The 14,804-nt window shown below is 47.0% G+C and overlaps 1 protein-coding gene across 2 annotated transcripts in view; it reads right to left on the minus strand.

Moving 5' to 3' along the window:
- Positions 1 to 14,804, minus strand: part of LOC138822875 (cadherin-13) — a 715,907-nt gene that overhangs the window by 68,768 nt on the left and 632,335 nt on the right. For both annotated transcript variants that reach the window (XM_070015848.1, XM_070015847.1), the window contains exon 8: positions 8,408 to 8,548. In XM_070015848.1, coding sequence (XP_069871949.1) covers positions 8,408 to 8,548 — 141 coding nt within the window. The remainder of the gene's footprint in view (positions 1 to 8,407; positions 8,549 to 14,804) is intronic.

The following is a 14,804-nucleotide window of genomic DNA, read 5'->3' on the forward strand; positions in this document are numbered from 1 at the left end:
CATCCATTCTCCAGAAGAGTCCCTGAGTCAGCTGAGTTGGGTGGGTTTGAATGTGTAGGAGATGTGTGGTGGCTTTCTCCTCTGAGCAGACAGAATGAGCCATGACATGGTCAGTGTTTAGACATAGGGATGTTTGAATTCAGAAGGTTCTCCTCAGGGAGATCAAGCCTTGGGGAAGCAGGGGCATTTCATGTAAAGCCTGGATCCCAGAGGACAGGATCAAGCCATCCATCCCAATCAGCCTTCCAGAGGAAAATGCCCATCCAAAAGGGTGCTTCCCCAGCTTGGAATCACCCCACTACCAAACAGAAATGAAATGAGATGACCCCAAGGACTCCTGAAGCAAAGTCGGTCCAGTGACAGAGTTCATTTCTTTTGGGCTTCAAGTTCCTTATTGGTTATCAAGGAAGAGACAATTTAAAAAAAAACTTTTTACTAGAGTGAGTTGATTTTTATAACAAAATGAATGAGATAAAGTGGGCATAGTAAACCATTTCTTTCTTTCTTTCTTTGGTCTCAGTCTCTATTTCTCGTGAAAATTCCATGACACTGCACCATATATACATTTATATGTGTACCAACAAACACATTCTAGAATGCTAATCGCACTACAGTATTACCCAAACTAGCACCCCCGGGTGCTGTGGGGTATAGAACCCCTTTCCTGCACAGATACCACAAGTAGTTTGTCTGTACACATAGCAATGTGGGTAAGTTCACAGACACGAGTCCCAAGAGTCCACCCTGTAAACTTCTCTTATATAAAGATGGAAAAGGGAGAAGCCAGCGGATGTAGGGGAAGAGGCAGGGGGGGCCTTGTTCTGTGGGACAGGTGGGGTACTAGGAGGAGTCTAGAAACTTCTGGCGCTGCAGCTCTCACTCTGTTTCTTGATTGGGGTTTTGTACTTCACTTGTCAAAAATTAAATCACTCAGGATTTGTGTGCCGTCTCCCTTTGAGAGTTACTTGACAACTTTGTTAAAGAGAAGGTGACAAATCATGAATAAGCCACATTGCCTGAAATCTGGGAAGACATTTGGGAGATGTGCCCAGGAGACAAGTGAGAATTTGGGTAGCTTCTTTTTCTTTTCCTGAGCAACCGAGAAAATTCAGATTCAAAAACTAAATGGACTGTACGTAAATATCCAAGTAGAACTCATGAAAAAGGGTAAAACTGTCCAAATGCCTATCAACATACAAATTCATGACTATAAACTGTGGTATGTCTGTAGACTGCAGTATTACTTCCTCATAAAAAAGGAATGAAGTATTAATTCATGCCACAATGTGGATGAGCCGGGAAAGAGCCCAGTCACAAAGTACCCCAAATCATACGATTCCAATTACACGCAATGTTCCCTGAGAGGGAGAGGCCCAGGGTGTCTTTGCATGCTGATAAAAATGTTCTGAACTAGATAGCAGTACGGCCGTGCAACTTTGTGAACAGTATAATGTACAGTGAGTTGTACATTATAAAAAGGTGAACTTTATGGTATGTGAATTATATTTCAATAAAATGGTTACTAGTAAAACCTTCATGGAACATGAAATGAAAGTTAAAAAAATGGTTAAGAAGGGAAATACAGATACCATCCCATCCCAGAGAATTCATTAGGAGGGAAAGGTAAACAGGACATGTAAGAAATCAAATAGGTCTTTCATTGTTTGCTGGGTCTATAATGAATGAGCATGAATCATAATGAACACACTGGGAAAAGATTTACATTCTTGCCAATTGGACCTGCCATCCTGACATTCAGGAAGATAACATAAAACTCATAACAAGCCACGAAACAAGGACATGGGTGACAAAGTCAGTTTGCAAGTAACATCAATTTAAAGATCAGCCATTACACACGAGCATTTGAAATTGTACAGTTCCTGTGTGTGTGTGTGTGTGTGCGCGCGCGCGCGTGCACGCTCAAATGCAGACACACACACACACACACACACACACACACACACACACACACACACACACACACACACACGACAGAGGCTTGATAGTCTCTCGGATTTGACAACAATCCTGAGTGTTTACACCAGTTTTCTAATCATGAAATGTGTTCTATAGGCCAGAGAGAAAAATTCCTAGACTGTCAGTAATGGAAAGCAAATGTTTTTATCTGTGTCACTGCAGAAAAAGCTTGAACCTTTGTTCTTGTATTTTCATAGCAAAGGATGATATTCAAATACTACATGAGGCACTAGAGAATTTCAGATGTTTAAGAGAAAAAAATGACAGGATATTGTTAGGCTGGTAATGAATGGACTATCATTTTAGTTGAAAACACTAATGACACATCACCTAGAATTTAGAGGCTGACAGAGCTGTCACAGGACAGCTGGGCAGGCGCACATGCCAGGGACTCGGGCTCGCCATTCACCTTCATTCTGTGGTACAAACTGGGGAATTTGTACATTCCTTACTTCCCAGCTGGAAGACAGGGCCTTGAAGCTGGCTTGCTCCCTTCCCTTCCTTCCCTTCCCTTCCCTCCCCTCCCCTCCCCTCCCTTTTCTCTTTTCTTCCCTTCCTCCCCACTCTCTCCCCCTTCCTTCCTTCCTTCCTTCCTTCCTTCCTTCCTTCCTTCCTTCCTTCCTTCCTTCCTTCCTTTCTTTCTTTCCTTCTTTCTTTCTTTCCTTCCTTCCTTCCTTCCTTTCTTTCTTTCTTCCTTTCTTCCTTTCTTCCTTTCTTTCTTTCTTTCTTTCTTTCTTTCTTTCTTTCTTTCTTTCTTTCTTTCTTTCTCTCTCTCTCTCCTTCCTTCCTTCCTTCCTTCCTTCTTTCCTTCCTTCCTTTTCTTTTCTTTCCTTATAAAGGTTGTGAACTTATAGCCCAGACTCAAAACATTTACCTTATAAACTGGGTCAAATTGCCAATATAAAACCATAAGTTCTTAATTCTAAATGTTCAATTGTCTTTTTTTGGGGGGGTAATAATGTGGTTTGCACTCAGGGTCTTGTGCTTGCTAGACAGATGCTGTGCTACTTGAGTCATACCTCCATAATTTTTGGATGGTTCCTAAATTTTTGCCCAGGGCCAGCCTTGGACTGAAATCTTCCTATCTATGCCTCCTGCACAGTGAAGACCACAGACGTGAGCTACATGAGTTACTATGTCTGGCTCACATAGAGATGAGGTCTTTCTAACAGTTCGTCTAGGGCTGACCCTCTATCCTTAATCCTCTTAAATCTTTGTCTCCCAAGTAGCTGAGATTACAGGCATGAGTCACTATGCCTGCATTAACAACTGTCATTTTAAAGTGAAACCTGTAAATGAAATTGGCTGAGTAAATAAGGGATATTCTTGATGCCCATTTTAAAATGTGATAATTATCTGCAAACCTAATACTTTGAAATTAATGGGGAGTTCTAGCTGGGGTGTGGCTCAGGTAGTACAGCAAACTCCAGTATCAGCCCCTCCCCAAATTATTAAGGATGCCTATAACTGGCAAGTGATGTTAAGATACAAGTTATTCAATCAGTAGAATGTCAACTACTCTGTTCTGGGCAGAAATCAGAAGTCTTTTCTAAAAAAAAAAACCCCAAAAACTTAGAACAAGGAACAGAAAACCATGTTGTTATACATAGACTAAGGTGCTTGGCAAATATCTGGTCTGGGGAGTTTAGCAAGATTCCCTAGGATTTTTCAAAATAATTTACTTAGGAAATTTAACACTAGCATTGAGTGGAATCCCTCAGTCCAAGCTGTTGGGGAAATGCAGACCAGACTCGAGAGGGGACCAGTATTTCCAGTTTAAATTTGCATGTAAGTCAGTGCCCCAGAACTGATTGCATGCATCGTAGCAGGTTTAAGCACAACCTTGGCTCATCATCCCAACCACCCTGTCCTGCAGAGGAAACGATCTCCTGGAATGAGTTCATAAATACTGAATTACCGAGTGTCTACTGGGATGCAAGAGAGAAGAGAGAGGAGGGCCTCGCTTCTCAGCAAGTTTACAGCCTGTGCAAATGAACCCAAAGGGAGCGAGCAAATGAGCTTACCTTGAGCTAAGAATGTACTTTAAAAATAACCCCTAAAATGTCTCCTTCCTTTAGCCCTGGCTCTGCTGTCACAAGCTGCCACATGCCTATTGCAGATGGCCTGAGATAGTCCTCTGTCTCATTTACAGAGAGGAGAGACCGACTGATGAGATGCAAGCAGAAATCACCGGGGCTTCTAGAAAGTTCTTTAAATAATATTGACTTAGGCTGCAGGTCCCCTTTAGACTTCCCATTCCCTGCCTCTTCTGTCTGCCACTGGACACCATGGCCAGTCCAGTGGAGTCTTTTTTGTACTGCGAGGCTGGGAAGTTGATGATGTCACAGTATGACATCAACGTGAGAGAACCATTCTTCTGTCTTTTCAAATACCATCAGTCTCCCTAGATACCACATCAATAAATGGATGCACTTATCTGAAGAGGAGGCATCATATCAAGTAGATTTTTTTAATAGAAATCTTTAACAGCCACAAATAATCTATGTGCTTCCTAAGAAATGTGTTTAGAAATGTGAGGATTTCCATAAGGCAATCTCTTTTAGGGCAGTTTTCTGGACACCACCATCTTCAAATGTTCGCTATTTCTATTCTATAAAAGATTTAACCTTGACCTTGACCTGTAAAAATGGTTTCACCGTCAAAATCACAGTAGCCGGCTCCCTCTCTCTCTCTCTCTCTCTGTGCCCAGTGTGTCCTGTTCTTCCTCTTCCATGTCCGAGAAGCCGCTCATCTGTGCTGGGGCCCGGGGCTGAGCTTTCTGGTTCTCCCCAGTGGCTTTCTCGTGGTCTCTCTTGCTGTCTCCCCCAGCCCTCATCTCACAGAAGTGCACCCTGCAGGCCCTGCCCGCTCCTCTCCCCTAGGACTCAAGGTCTTGACAGACAGCCCTGAAGCAGACTCACAGATGCTGTTAAAGGAGAAGAGGAGTGCTGCAGTGTGGAGAGAGGAGAGCCTATTGGGAAAGACTGTCTGTCATTGAATGCAGAGGAAAGCCACGCTAAATTCCGCCTGCTCCAGTCTGAGGGGCAATCATCAAGAAAACAAACAACTGCTGGTGAGGAGGAGGGAAAAAGCCACCTCCTGTGCTGCTGGTAGGCATATAAATCAGCACCACCACTATGGACCTCATTACAGCATTTTCTCTAATCACCCCCCCACCCCCATTTACTTTATGACCCAGCTATACTACTTTTTGGCATATATTCAAAGATGCAAAACTCAATAAATAAGAGAGATAACTGCACACCCATGTTTTTACAGTAGCATTCACAATGGCCAAGCTGTGGAATCAGTCAGTCTAGGTGCCTAGCCACCAATGAATGGATAAAGCAAATGTGGTCTATACCCACAATGGAGTATTGTTCAGTCATTAAGGAGAATGAAATTATGTTGTTTGCAGGAAAATGGATGGGAGTGGAGAACATCATGTTGAGTGAGATAAGCCAAGGTCACAAAGCTAAACATTAGATAGATGTCTTCACTTGTATGTGAAATGAAGACTTAAAATATTAATAAACAGTAGAATATGAGTGTAAAAGGGAGGCTGAAGTGATCAAGAGAAAGGAGAGGATCTATCTATCTACACCATCCCTTTCTATATGATATCTATCTATTGATCTACACCATCCCTTTCTATATGATATCTATATCTATCTATCTACACCATCCCTTTCTATATGATACCTATCTATCTATCTACACCATCCCTTTCTATATGATATCTATCTATCTATCGATCTACCAAAATAGCATAATGAAACCTATCAAATACCATTGGAAAAAGGGTGTGAGGAGAAAGAGTATTAAGGGAATATATTAAAGGGGTAAACAAGTCCAGATTATACCAACTGCATCTATGGAATTATCATAATGAAACCTCTTTGTACTACTAATGCATGATTAATAAAGAGTAAGTTAAAAAAGAGAATTTCTGTCATTTCGGAAACATCACTGCTCAGATACAGGGACGGTGGCCAGGACCACCTTTGCCTCTGCTGCTTCTTTTTTATCCTGTGTCCTCACCATGCCCTCATCCCAACCCTCTAGAGGACAGCAGGTGACAAGACACCTGAGTGCCACCATCATCAGCCCATTCATGTTCGCAGGATCTGATAAGGTGGGTTCTCGCTCCCATTGGCCTTGCGATGAACACGTGAGCAAAGTGGGGTACTGGGGGTGTAGAGGGACAGCTGCACTACTGCCACAAGATGCTAGTCTGCAGGACGAGCTTCGCGCTGTCTCCAGGGCCCCCTCTTCCCCTCCCCCACCCCTTCCAGGGCACCTCTGCTATTGCAGATGGAGACATCCTTCTTCAACAACAAAGAACATCAGCCTTTCAGGAAGGCGCCAGAAAGTTTAGCTTAATATATCCAGCACTGTTCAAAGACTCCATTGGGGCCTCTAATCTCCAGGAGAGGGCCCCTCGCACCTGCCAGCGGGGGCTCTTCTCACTTTATTACTGCTATCGCTGGATGAGTTCAGACATCAGCTCTTCCCCTGGGGAACCCCCAGCTCATTGTCTAACATCCATTTGAAGAACAATTTTGTGTTTTTGCCAATACCCACAGGTGAGTATATTTTCTTTATGCTGCTCTCTGGCTCTCACTAACTTTAAGACTTCTGTTAAGTCCTTTTTCAAACTCAGTGACCACAGCGGCAGGAGCGGCCTCTCGGCCCGGTGTCGGCCATGTCCAAGCACGTGTTGTCCTTCTGGGGAGGGGGTGCAGAGCGACAGACGCACACGGTGTCCTGCAGCTCCAGACCATGGATGAAGTGGTCAGGAACGAGGTCTGCAGGCACAGGAAGTCCAACCGCTCACATCCGGGCGCCGAGAGGCTTCAGTCCAGCATCCCCAAGCAGTTCTCGGACCCTGAGTGCCTTTTTTCCATAAATCCTTCAAGCCCGGCTTGGCGATGCGACTGAGGGCCTGGGCTCTGGGCGCCCGGTCTGGGAAGGCTGGCTGGGCGGAGCGGCCGGTGGGCGGTCACAGGGAGGCTGTCGTGGGAGGACTGGAGGCCCGGCTGCAACCGGAACCGCGGCCACCTGGAGGCCGGGACCCGGAGAGGCCCCTGCGGAGGTGGCTGCGAGCCCGGGGCTCCGTGCTTCTCAGGACAGTGGGGGGGGGGGGGACACCTGACCGGGGGAAGCCGGTGCTGGCTCCACGTGGCTCTGACAGGCAGGGAGAGGGCTCACTTCCGGTTTCTGAAGCCCTCTGGGGTGCCATGTGGCTCACTTCCGGTTCCTGTAGCTCTACTTCCGGTTTCTGCAGCTCTCTGGGGTGCCACGTGGCTCTGACACACAGGGAGGGGGCTCACTTCCGGTTTCTGCAGCACACTGGGGCACCACGTGGCTCACTTCCGGTTTCTGCAGCTCACTGAGGCGTCATGCATGGCTATGACACGCAGGGAGTGGGCTCACTTCCGGTTTCTGCGGCGCACTGGGGCGCCAGGTGGCTCACTTCCGGTTTCTGCAGCTCTCTAGGGGCACCACGTGGCTCACTTCCGGTTTCTGCAGCTCACTCTGCCCGCCACCTCGGAGCTTCCTCCAGATTCTCAGCGCTTCAGTCGTGACAGCCTCTCCCTCGACTGTGGAGAACGCTTAATGAAGCCAGGCTTGCACAGGCAGACGTGGCTGTAGGGCCACGGTGGAGAGCGCTGCCTTGAGCACAGCCAGGGCTCGGCAAATGGCGGGAGCCTTCCTGCGTTTCCTGGGTTCTTCTCTAGGCCACACATTTGTGGTCTTGACCCGGATCCTCCAGAAGGATCCAGGCCCTCCGTGTGTCCATCAGAAGAACGGTGTAGCCATTTGGGTCCCTCAGTGGGCACAAAGTCGCAACCCCTCCCCAAACATAGGTCCACAAGAAGAACTGGTAAGCGACACATGATCTGTAATCATAACTCACTGAAGCTGAGAATAAATAATGCCTCTTTCTAGACAAGCTAACTTGGTTGTTATTTATAAGTTCCTGGGCCGCCTTGCTACTGCCAAGAAAATCTGTTTTACTTCCTAGCTGCTGTTTAGTCTGGCCTCTCAATCTGTACATACTGGAGAAAAGAGTCATTGTTATGCCAAAATCACAATGGGACTCGAATAATGGGGCGCTAAATAACACCAATAAAACTCAGAAAATGGCACTTTGGCATTAAAAGTTGTTTTGTTATGGACTTTAACAAGATTCAGTGCTTTTGTTCTCAGTGCTCTTCTATTTTAACTACACATGTGCATGTGCAGGAGTGTGCACACACGCATACAGTCTGACGCAGAATTTCAGCAAAATACCATCCATCCTCTCTCCCACAAAGGAGAATTTTGATTTTACAGACAGGGAGCCAGCAGTGACTATAGTATGTGGAATTAATACCTCTTGGTGGCCCCGGCTGTGACCCCAGGGGTGGTCCCCTCGTGGATTTACCTCTTTCTTGGTGAATTTGGGCGAGTGGTCATTTTTGTCATCGATCACAATGGTGGCCGTGGCTGTGCCGGTCAACCCCACATCTAGTCCAGCCATATCCTGAGCTTCGATGATCAGTTCATACTTGGGATTTTCCAGAGTCTACAAAGTAAAGACACAAGAGAGACATGGCGTTTAGGTTTGGGACATTGCGTTGGAAAGGTTGTGTGCGTGTCGTGTGGCTCCACCCAGGGCAGGGTCTTTCATAGGTCATTGCACCTTTACCTCTCCCGTATCCATTTATTTTTGGAATCTCTCCAGCACGACAGTCACTGTGTGTAGATTGGAGATGGCTATGGGGATGGAATCTACTTAATGTCCTTGTTTGAAGGGATATTTGATACATTCTAGAAGGTTCCATTTCCCAATCTGGGTATATATTTAGGTTTGAAGTTCCACTGTCATTTCACAATGACCTTGTGAAGCTGCCTCTCCTTATATCCGAAGGTATTTGATGGCCATGTTTAATTATTTACGTCGGCTGGCCAAGCTGCTCCCACCCTAACATGAAGGGAAGTTTGGAGTCAGCACCGCATGGCCCTTGGGTTTAAGTTGCCTTCAGTAGGCCTGCCAGTCTCTTGGACACTCAGCATTTCACCCTTCTGTGGACAAGGCAGCACCCCACATCGCTTTGGGGATTTACCCACACACTCTGCCCAGGTGGTAGGGGCTAGGCTGCCTTCCTCAGGAGAAGCTCTGGAATGATCTCAGATCAGAAAAGCACACTGTCCCCGGGGCCTTGCACAGGCCAGTCTGAGCCCTGGCCTGTGAGTGGCAGTGGGAGGAAGGAACCCAAGGGCATGCATGGATGTGGGGGCTGGCGAGCCATGGCAGGCCGGGGGTGGGAAGCGCTCATGTAGTAGAGAGAAAGCAACAGTTCCTGGTGACTGGTGGGGCCGCTTCATCACGCAGGCCCACGCCAGCCTTGCCGGAGGACTTCTCTGCTAATTGAGACATTAATTTTCCTTATTTGCTTAAACCACTTTGGATTGGTTTCTTAATCACTCACACACAGAGTTGAGTTGGACTACCTTCAGTAACAAAAATAAAAGGCGTTTACAATCACATAAAGCAGCTCTGTCAGCACGACAGCTTCAAAACCCAGGGTTTCAACCAACCGACAATTAAGAAATCCCACAGGGAGAAAAGAACGGGAAAAAAGCAACGGGAAGCTCTGATTTCCTTCCAAAGTCACGAGTTGGTGTGGAAAAGTTAATAGCTTGGTGCTAGCTCCCCTAAACCCTTACAGGATGTTTGAAGGGTGATTGGCTGCTCACCTCCATGGGTCCTTATTTTAATGAGTTGTCCTTTGAGTAAAAGCTTCTGAGCCACTGACGTCAGGGGTGCGAGTTCTGCTTAGTGGTCCAGAAAGGCTCTGAGTTCCTGTGACCATGGGAAGGGTGCTGTGTTCCTGAGACCACTGGCGCTGACATTTTGGGGTCAGCTCTAGCTGAGGTAGGACTAAAGCTCACCGTGTGCCCTCACCACTGAGCATAGGCATGGCTGGACACACGCCTGGTTCTGTGCTGCCGGGTGGGGCCTTGTCTCCACAGGCTTTGGAGATGCCAGCACTGGCAGGTGGTTGTGTGTGACTTCGTCTCAATGCGTGCAATTTCCACAGACACGCTATATTAGATGACACTTTGCCATCCCGACCACAATGGCACCAGAAAACCAGCTATTTTTACAACCCTTCCTGAGGGACTCTGGACATGCGAGTTACTGACTTGAACACACCAGGCCTAATTTCCTGTACACTGATATTACTTTTGTCATGAAATATGGCACATCTTTTTGAAAGTACACACATACGAGAAATTTAAAAAAAATGTAGATTTTTTTCCCCCTCTAATGTAGAAGAGCATAGTCAATAGTCATTGTCTTGTCATTTAGCAACAGACTTCCTGGACATTATTTTGAGGGTGTGTGAGTAGAATCTTAGGAATATTTTATAATTAATCATCTTAGGACTTTAGGTTATCAACTGTCTTTTCAAAATGGTGACAGATTGAAATAACACAGCAGGAAACACTAGGACACATGCACACACAAACATACCTGCACATGTACACATACACACATGTACAAACATATTTGGGCTTTTTCATCTTTGTTTTTAAAAAATAATCTTTAAGTAATTGCCCAAAAGGTTTTAAAATTTAACATGTCAGCTTATGATTTTGGTGTTGGTTTGGTTTTGAACGGCAGCTCTCAAGGTGAACTTACTGGGCTGAAGGATACGAACCTTTGTTCCTATTTCAACATTGCTTCCTAGGATAGTGTCACCCTTGCTCACATGAGGGCATGTCAGAGCATGCCAGGCCTGGCCCATCCCTTTTGCCTAGGAAGCAAACCAGGGGACGAGTGTGAGCCTCTACTTCTGTCTAATGAGGAGACAAATTGCTCACGGCATTCATCTTCTCCAGCTTGCAGAAAGACTGCTATCTGCTGGGCCAGGCTTGACCTAGAGCAGGCCTGTGAAGCTCTGCTCTCCTCCAGGGGCTATACTGTAATGCACTAGGCCCCATCCCTCAAGGGGTGGTCTTCGAGTGGGGCTGACTCCACCTCTGACACAGGGATGGTCATTGGCTCAGGCCTGGCCAATCAGGGCCTTCCATTCCAAGGCCATGTGATGAACACATATACCAAGTCAGGGCATCTGGAGACTGAAGCCATGTGGCTTTGGGCATGCATAGGGATGAGCAGCTGCTTTCTGTTGAACTTGGAGGTGGGGACCTGGAACTGGACCTGGACCTGAACTGGAGTGGTCACCACCATTTGTGTCCATACAGAGAAAGTTGACCTGAGGATGAAGGTAACACTGACCCAGAGGTGGAGATAGACTTCTGGGAACGCTATTGGAGCCCCTGACAATCACCTCTGAAGCCAATTTCCTCCCAGATCTTAGGAGCTCTCTGAGCAAATGTATTCCTCTTTTATTTTAGACATTTGATTCAGACATTCTGTAGAGAACGTCTGAGCAGTTTTGACTAATAATATTTCATCTAATGGTATGATCAATTATCTTGTTATTAGCAAGAAGGCCCAAGAGCTGTCTTATCACAGTATCACAATGGGATCTTCACGCCAGCCTTGCAATCATTTCATGAATACATTATTTTTTCTTGTAACATTTTCCCCTGCACAGAAATATATATATTTTTTCTTTTGGATAGGGGCACAGAGAAAGTTACTATAACTTTTCATTTCATTGGTGTGTGCTTGCAATTAACTTGCAGTGGAGGCACACCTAGTTTGAATGTGTTGCGTGCTAGAATGGAGTGAGAAGGAAAGCAGGACTTCCTTCCCCAAGGAGATTCAAGTTAAGGTTGAAGGCAGTCATGTTTACCGGTAACTACAGAAAAATCGTCCACACCAAGCCGTTCCCACAACACTGCCGAAGAAGGACACGTTGGGTAACGCTCCTGTAGCCTCACAAAGCTCATAAATAATTTTTAAAAATGAATCCGTCAATTCCCATCTCCTGAGGTAAATAAAACTTTATAGCTGTAATGGGAAGCGAATTGATTAATTGGGTAGAGAATCAATTAGATGATGAAGTGGACAAATGATAGGGCTTGGGATGAGCTGTTTCAAAACTCTCCATTTTCTAGCAAACTTAAGGCTTAAAAATGTTCTTTTTCCGAAGCAATATCCAGTAATGTAATAAAATAAAAATGATGTAGTCGTTTTTACAGTGGAAAGTAGGGGCCCTCCTCTGTCCTGGCCCCACTGCACCCCTCAGACTCCGAGAATACTGGCAGCCATGTGGTAACTCCTGTTCTCCCACACATGTGCGTACCATACCACATGTGAGACACATACACGCCACGTGCTACATGTGATGCACCACATATACCACATATACACACCACACCACACGTGATGCACCACATATACCACATATACACACCACACCACACGTGATGCACCACATATACCACATATACACACCACACCACACGTGAGATACCACACATACCACATATACATACCACACCACACGTGATGCACCACATATACACACACCACACGTGATGCACCACATATACCACATATACACACCACACCACACGTGAGACACCACACACATGCTACATGTGAGACACCACACACATAACACATACACACACCAAACCACATGTGAGATACCACATATACCACATATATATACAAACCACATGTGAGATACCACACATACCACACCACACATTGGTCACCACACACACACTACATGTGAGACACCACACACACCACATATACATACCACACCACACGTGAGACACCACACATGAGACAATAAATATACTACATGAGACACCACACACACAAACACACACAAACACATGGGGCACCACACATACCACACATACCATACCATGCACACACCACACATACTACACATCACACACCATACACACATACCACACATACATGTACAGATGCACATAAACATCATACATACCACACACCTGCTCAGACATACCACATCACACACACAGCTGGCATGCACACACGCTTACTCCCCAGGAGGACACCATCCGCACAGCTGTACTGTCTGTCTTACCCATCGCATCTCCTCATGGTAACGGCTGAACAACGGCCCCTTGTTTGGCTCCACCGTCATGTGTTCGGCCAGCTGCTCTCAGATGCTGTGTGGATGCTTCCATGCTTTCACCATGAAGAGCAGCTCACCAGACAACCAATAATAAACCGCCTTGTACGAAGCGCAGAAGCTGCCACCCGGGTCTGGCTCCCCTCTCCCCGCCACCAGTGCTCCACTCTGGGGAGCCTTTACTAAGATGCCCCCTCTCCCGGCCCAGACACTCTCATGTTTCCTCGGTGGTGGCTGCCTGGCCTGCCCGGCCCCACTGGCCAACCGCTGTAGGCGGGGCTTCCACCCAAAGCTCCCCCCCCCCCAGGGAGGCACCCAGGATGCCAGCCCAGGGGCTGTGTGTCCGTGTGTCTCCTTCACCAGGGATGCCTGACTCACAGTCCAGGGAGGACGGTGAGAGTCGGGGAATGAAATGCAGAATTGAGAGCCACAGGGAGGACTTAGGGCAGCTGCCCTCCCCTCCCTTCCCGTCCCCTGGAGGCCCAGAGGCCCAGGACCTGGGCTTTCTGAATATGCCAGGCAGAAAAGCCACCCGTCCAGTGCCCTCTGTGCCAATGGAGGAGGCACTGCGCCTCTGTGGGACGAGAACTCCGTCATCCAGCTGCCCTGCCACTCGGCCAGGGGACCGAGCAAGGAGGCGGATGTCCAAACCTTCGCCAGCTCAGGCTGTACCCTCTGTACGCCTCATCCACTCCTCACGTCTGTTTGGTTCGAGGCATGGAAGGCTGATGGGTGTAATCAGCTCCATGCTCAAAGACTTTCTAGGCCGGGCTGGGTGAAGCAAAAGGCACCAGCCTGCCAGCGAGATGTGACTTCAGCTCTGGGGCAGGCATTGCTGGCCCCTCCCGCTATGACTCCCACAGTTCTTTAGGCACTGACATAGACAGATTCAGTTGTGGTTGCTAGCAACGAAAGACACCAGTGGTGAAGACAAAGCCATCCGGCAAATCTTATTGGAGTCCTCAGGTTCAAACCCCCAGACTTCCTCACAGCAAGACGGGTTGCTGACCAATGGACTCCAAGAAGGGAATACATAATACATGCAAGGTTCCTACCCCTGCCGCCCGACAGCCTGAACCCGATTTCTGCCAAAGGAAGAAGCCTGGATCTCGGCATGGCATGTGGAGCAGAGACCCTCGGTCATCTGGTTTGGCAGTGTGCTACGAGAAGAATCTAAGCCATCGTACTGGTTCAAGGGCCATTTACTACAGTACGTAACTTACCTCCATGAACACGGAAGGCTTGTGTTCTGCCTTGCTCTATCGCTGTCTCCCTATGGGAAGGGTAGAATCTTTGAGGGAGGGAATCCAGCTTCTGGCCCCAACATTGAGCTCAGACTTAGCACACAAGGTGGGTGATTTACTGTTCACTTGGGATAATGACGATATATTACTATTTCCTTGGACTAAATTGTATCTTAAAGGCCTCAGCATTCTGGTGGTATTTCCACACCAAAACCATTTGTTCTCAGGGTTAGGCTTCAACTTTGAAGAGCGCTAGCTGAGAGGGAGAGGATTTTTTTTATTTTGTCCAAGAAATGTGCTGTGCCTGACTGGGAAAAGCTGAACTGGCTCCTCTGGTGTTATTGGAAGTGATCTGATCTGGAAGACATGTCTAAGGGAGTCAAGCTGCTCTCCCAGCTTGAGTTCCGTGGTCACACGTGTCTACTGCATTTGTGGTTCGCTGTTATCCTGGGTGTGTCAGAGCTACTCATCAATGTATTCCCCACAAACAGAGTCAGAA

This window comes from Dipodomys merriami, unplaced genomic scaffold (genome assembly GCF_024711535.1).
Source record: "Dipodomys merriami isolate MVZ:Mamm:240054 unplaced genomic scaffold, mDipMer1.0.p SCAF_116, whole genome shotgun sequence".
In the NCBI taxonomy this organism is placed as follows: Eukaryota; Metazoa; Chordata; class Mammalia; order Rodentia; family Heteromyidae; genus Dipodomys; species Dipodomys merriami.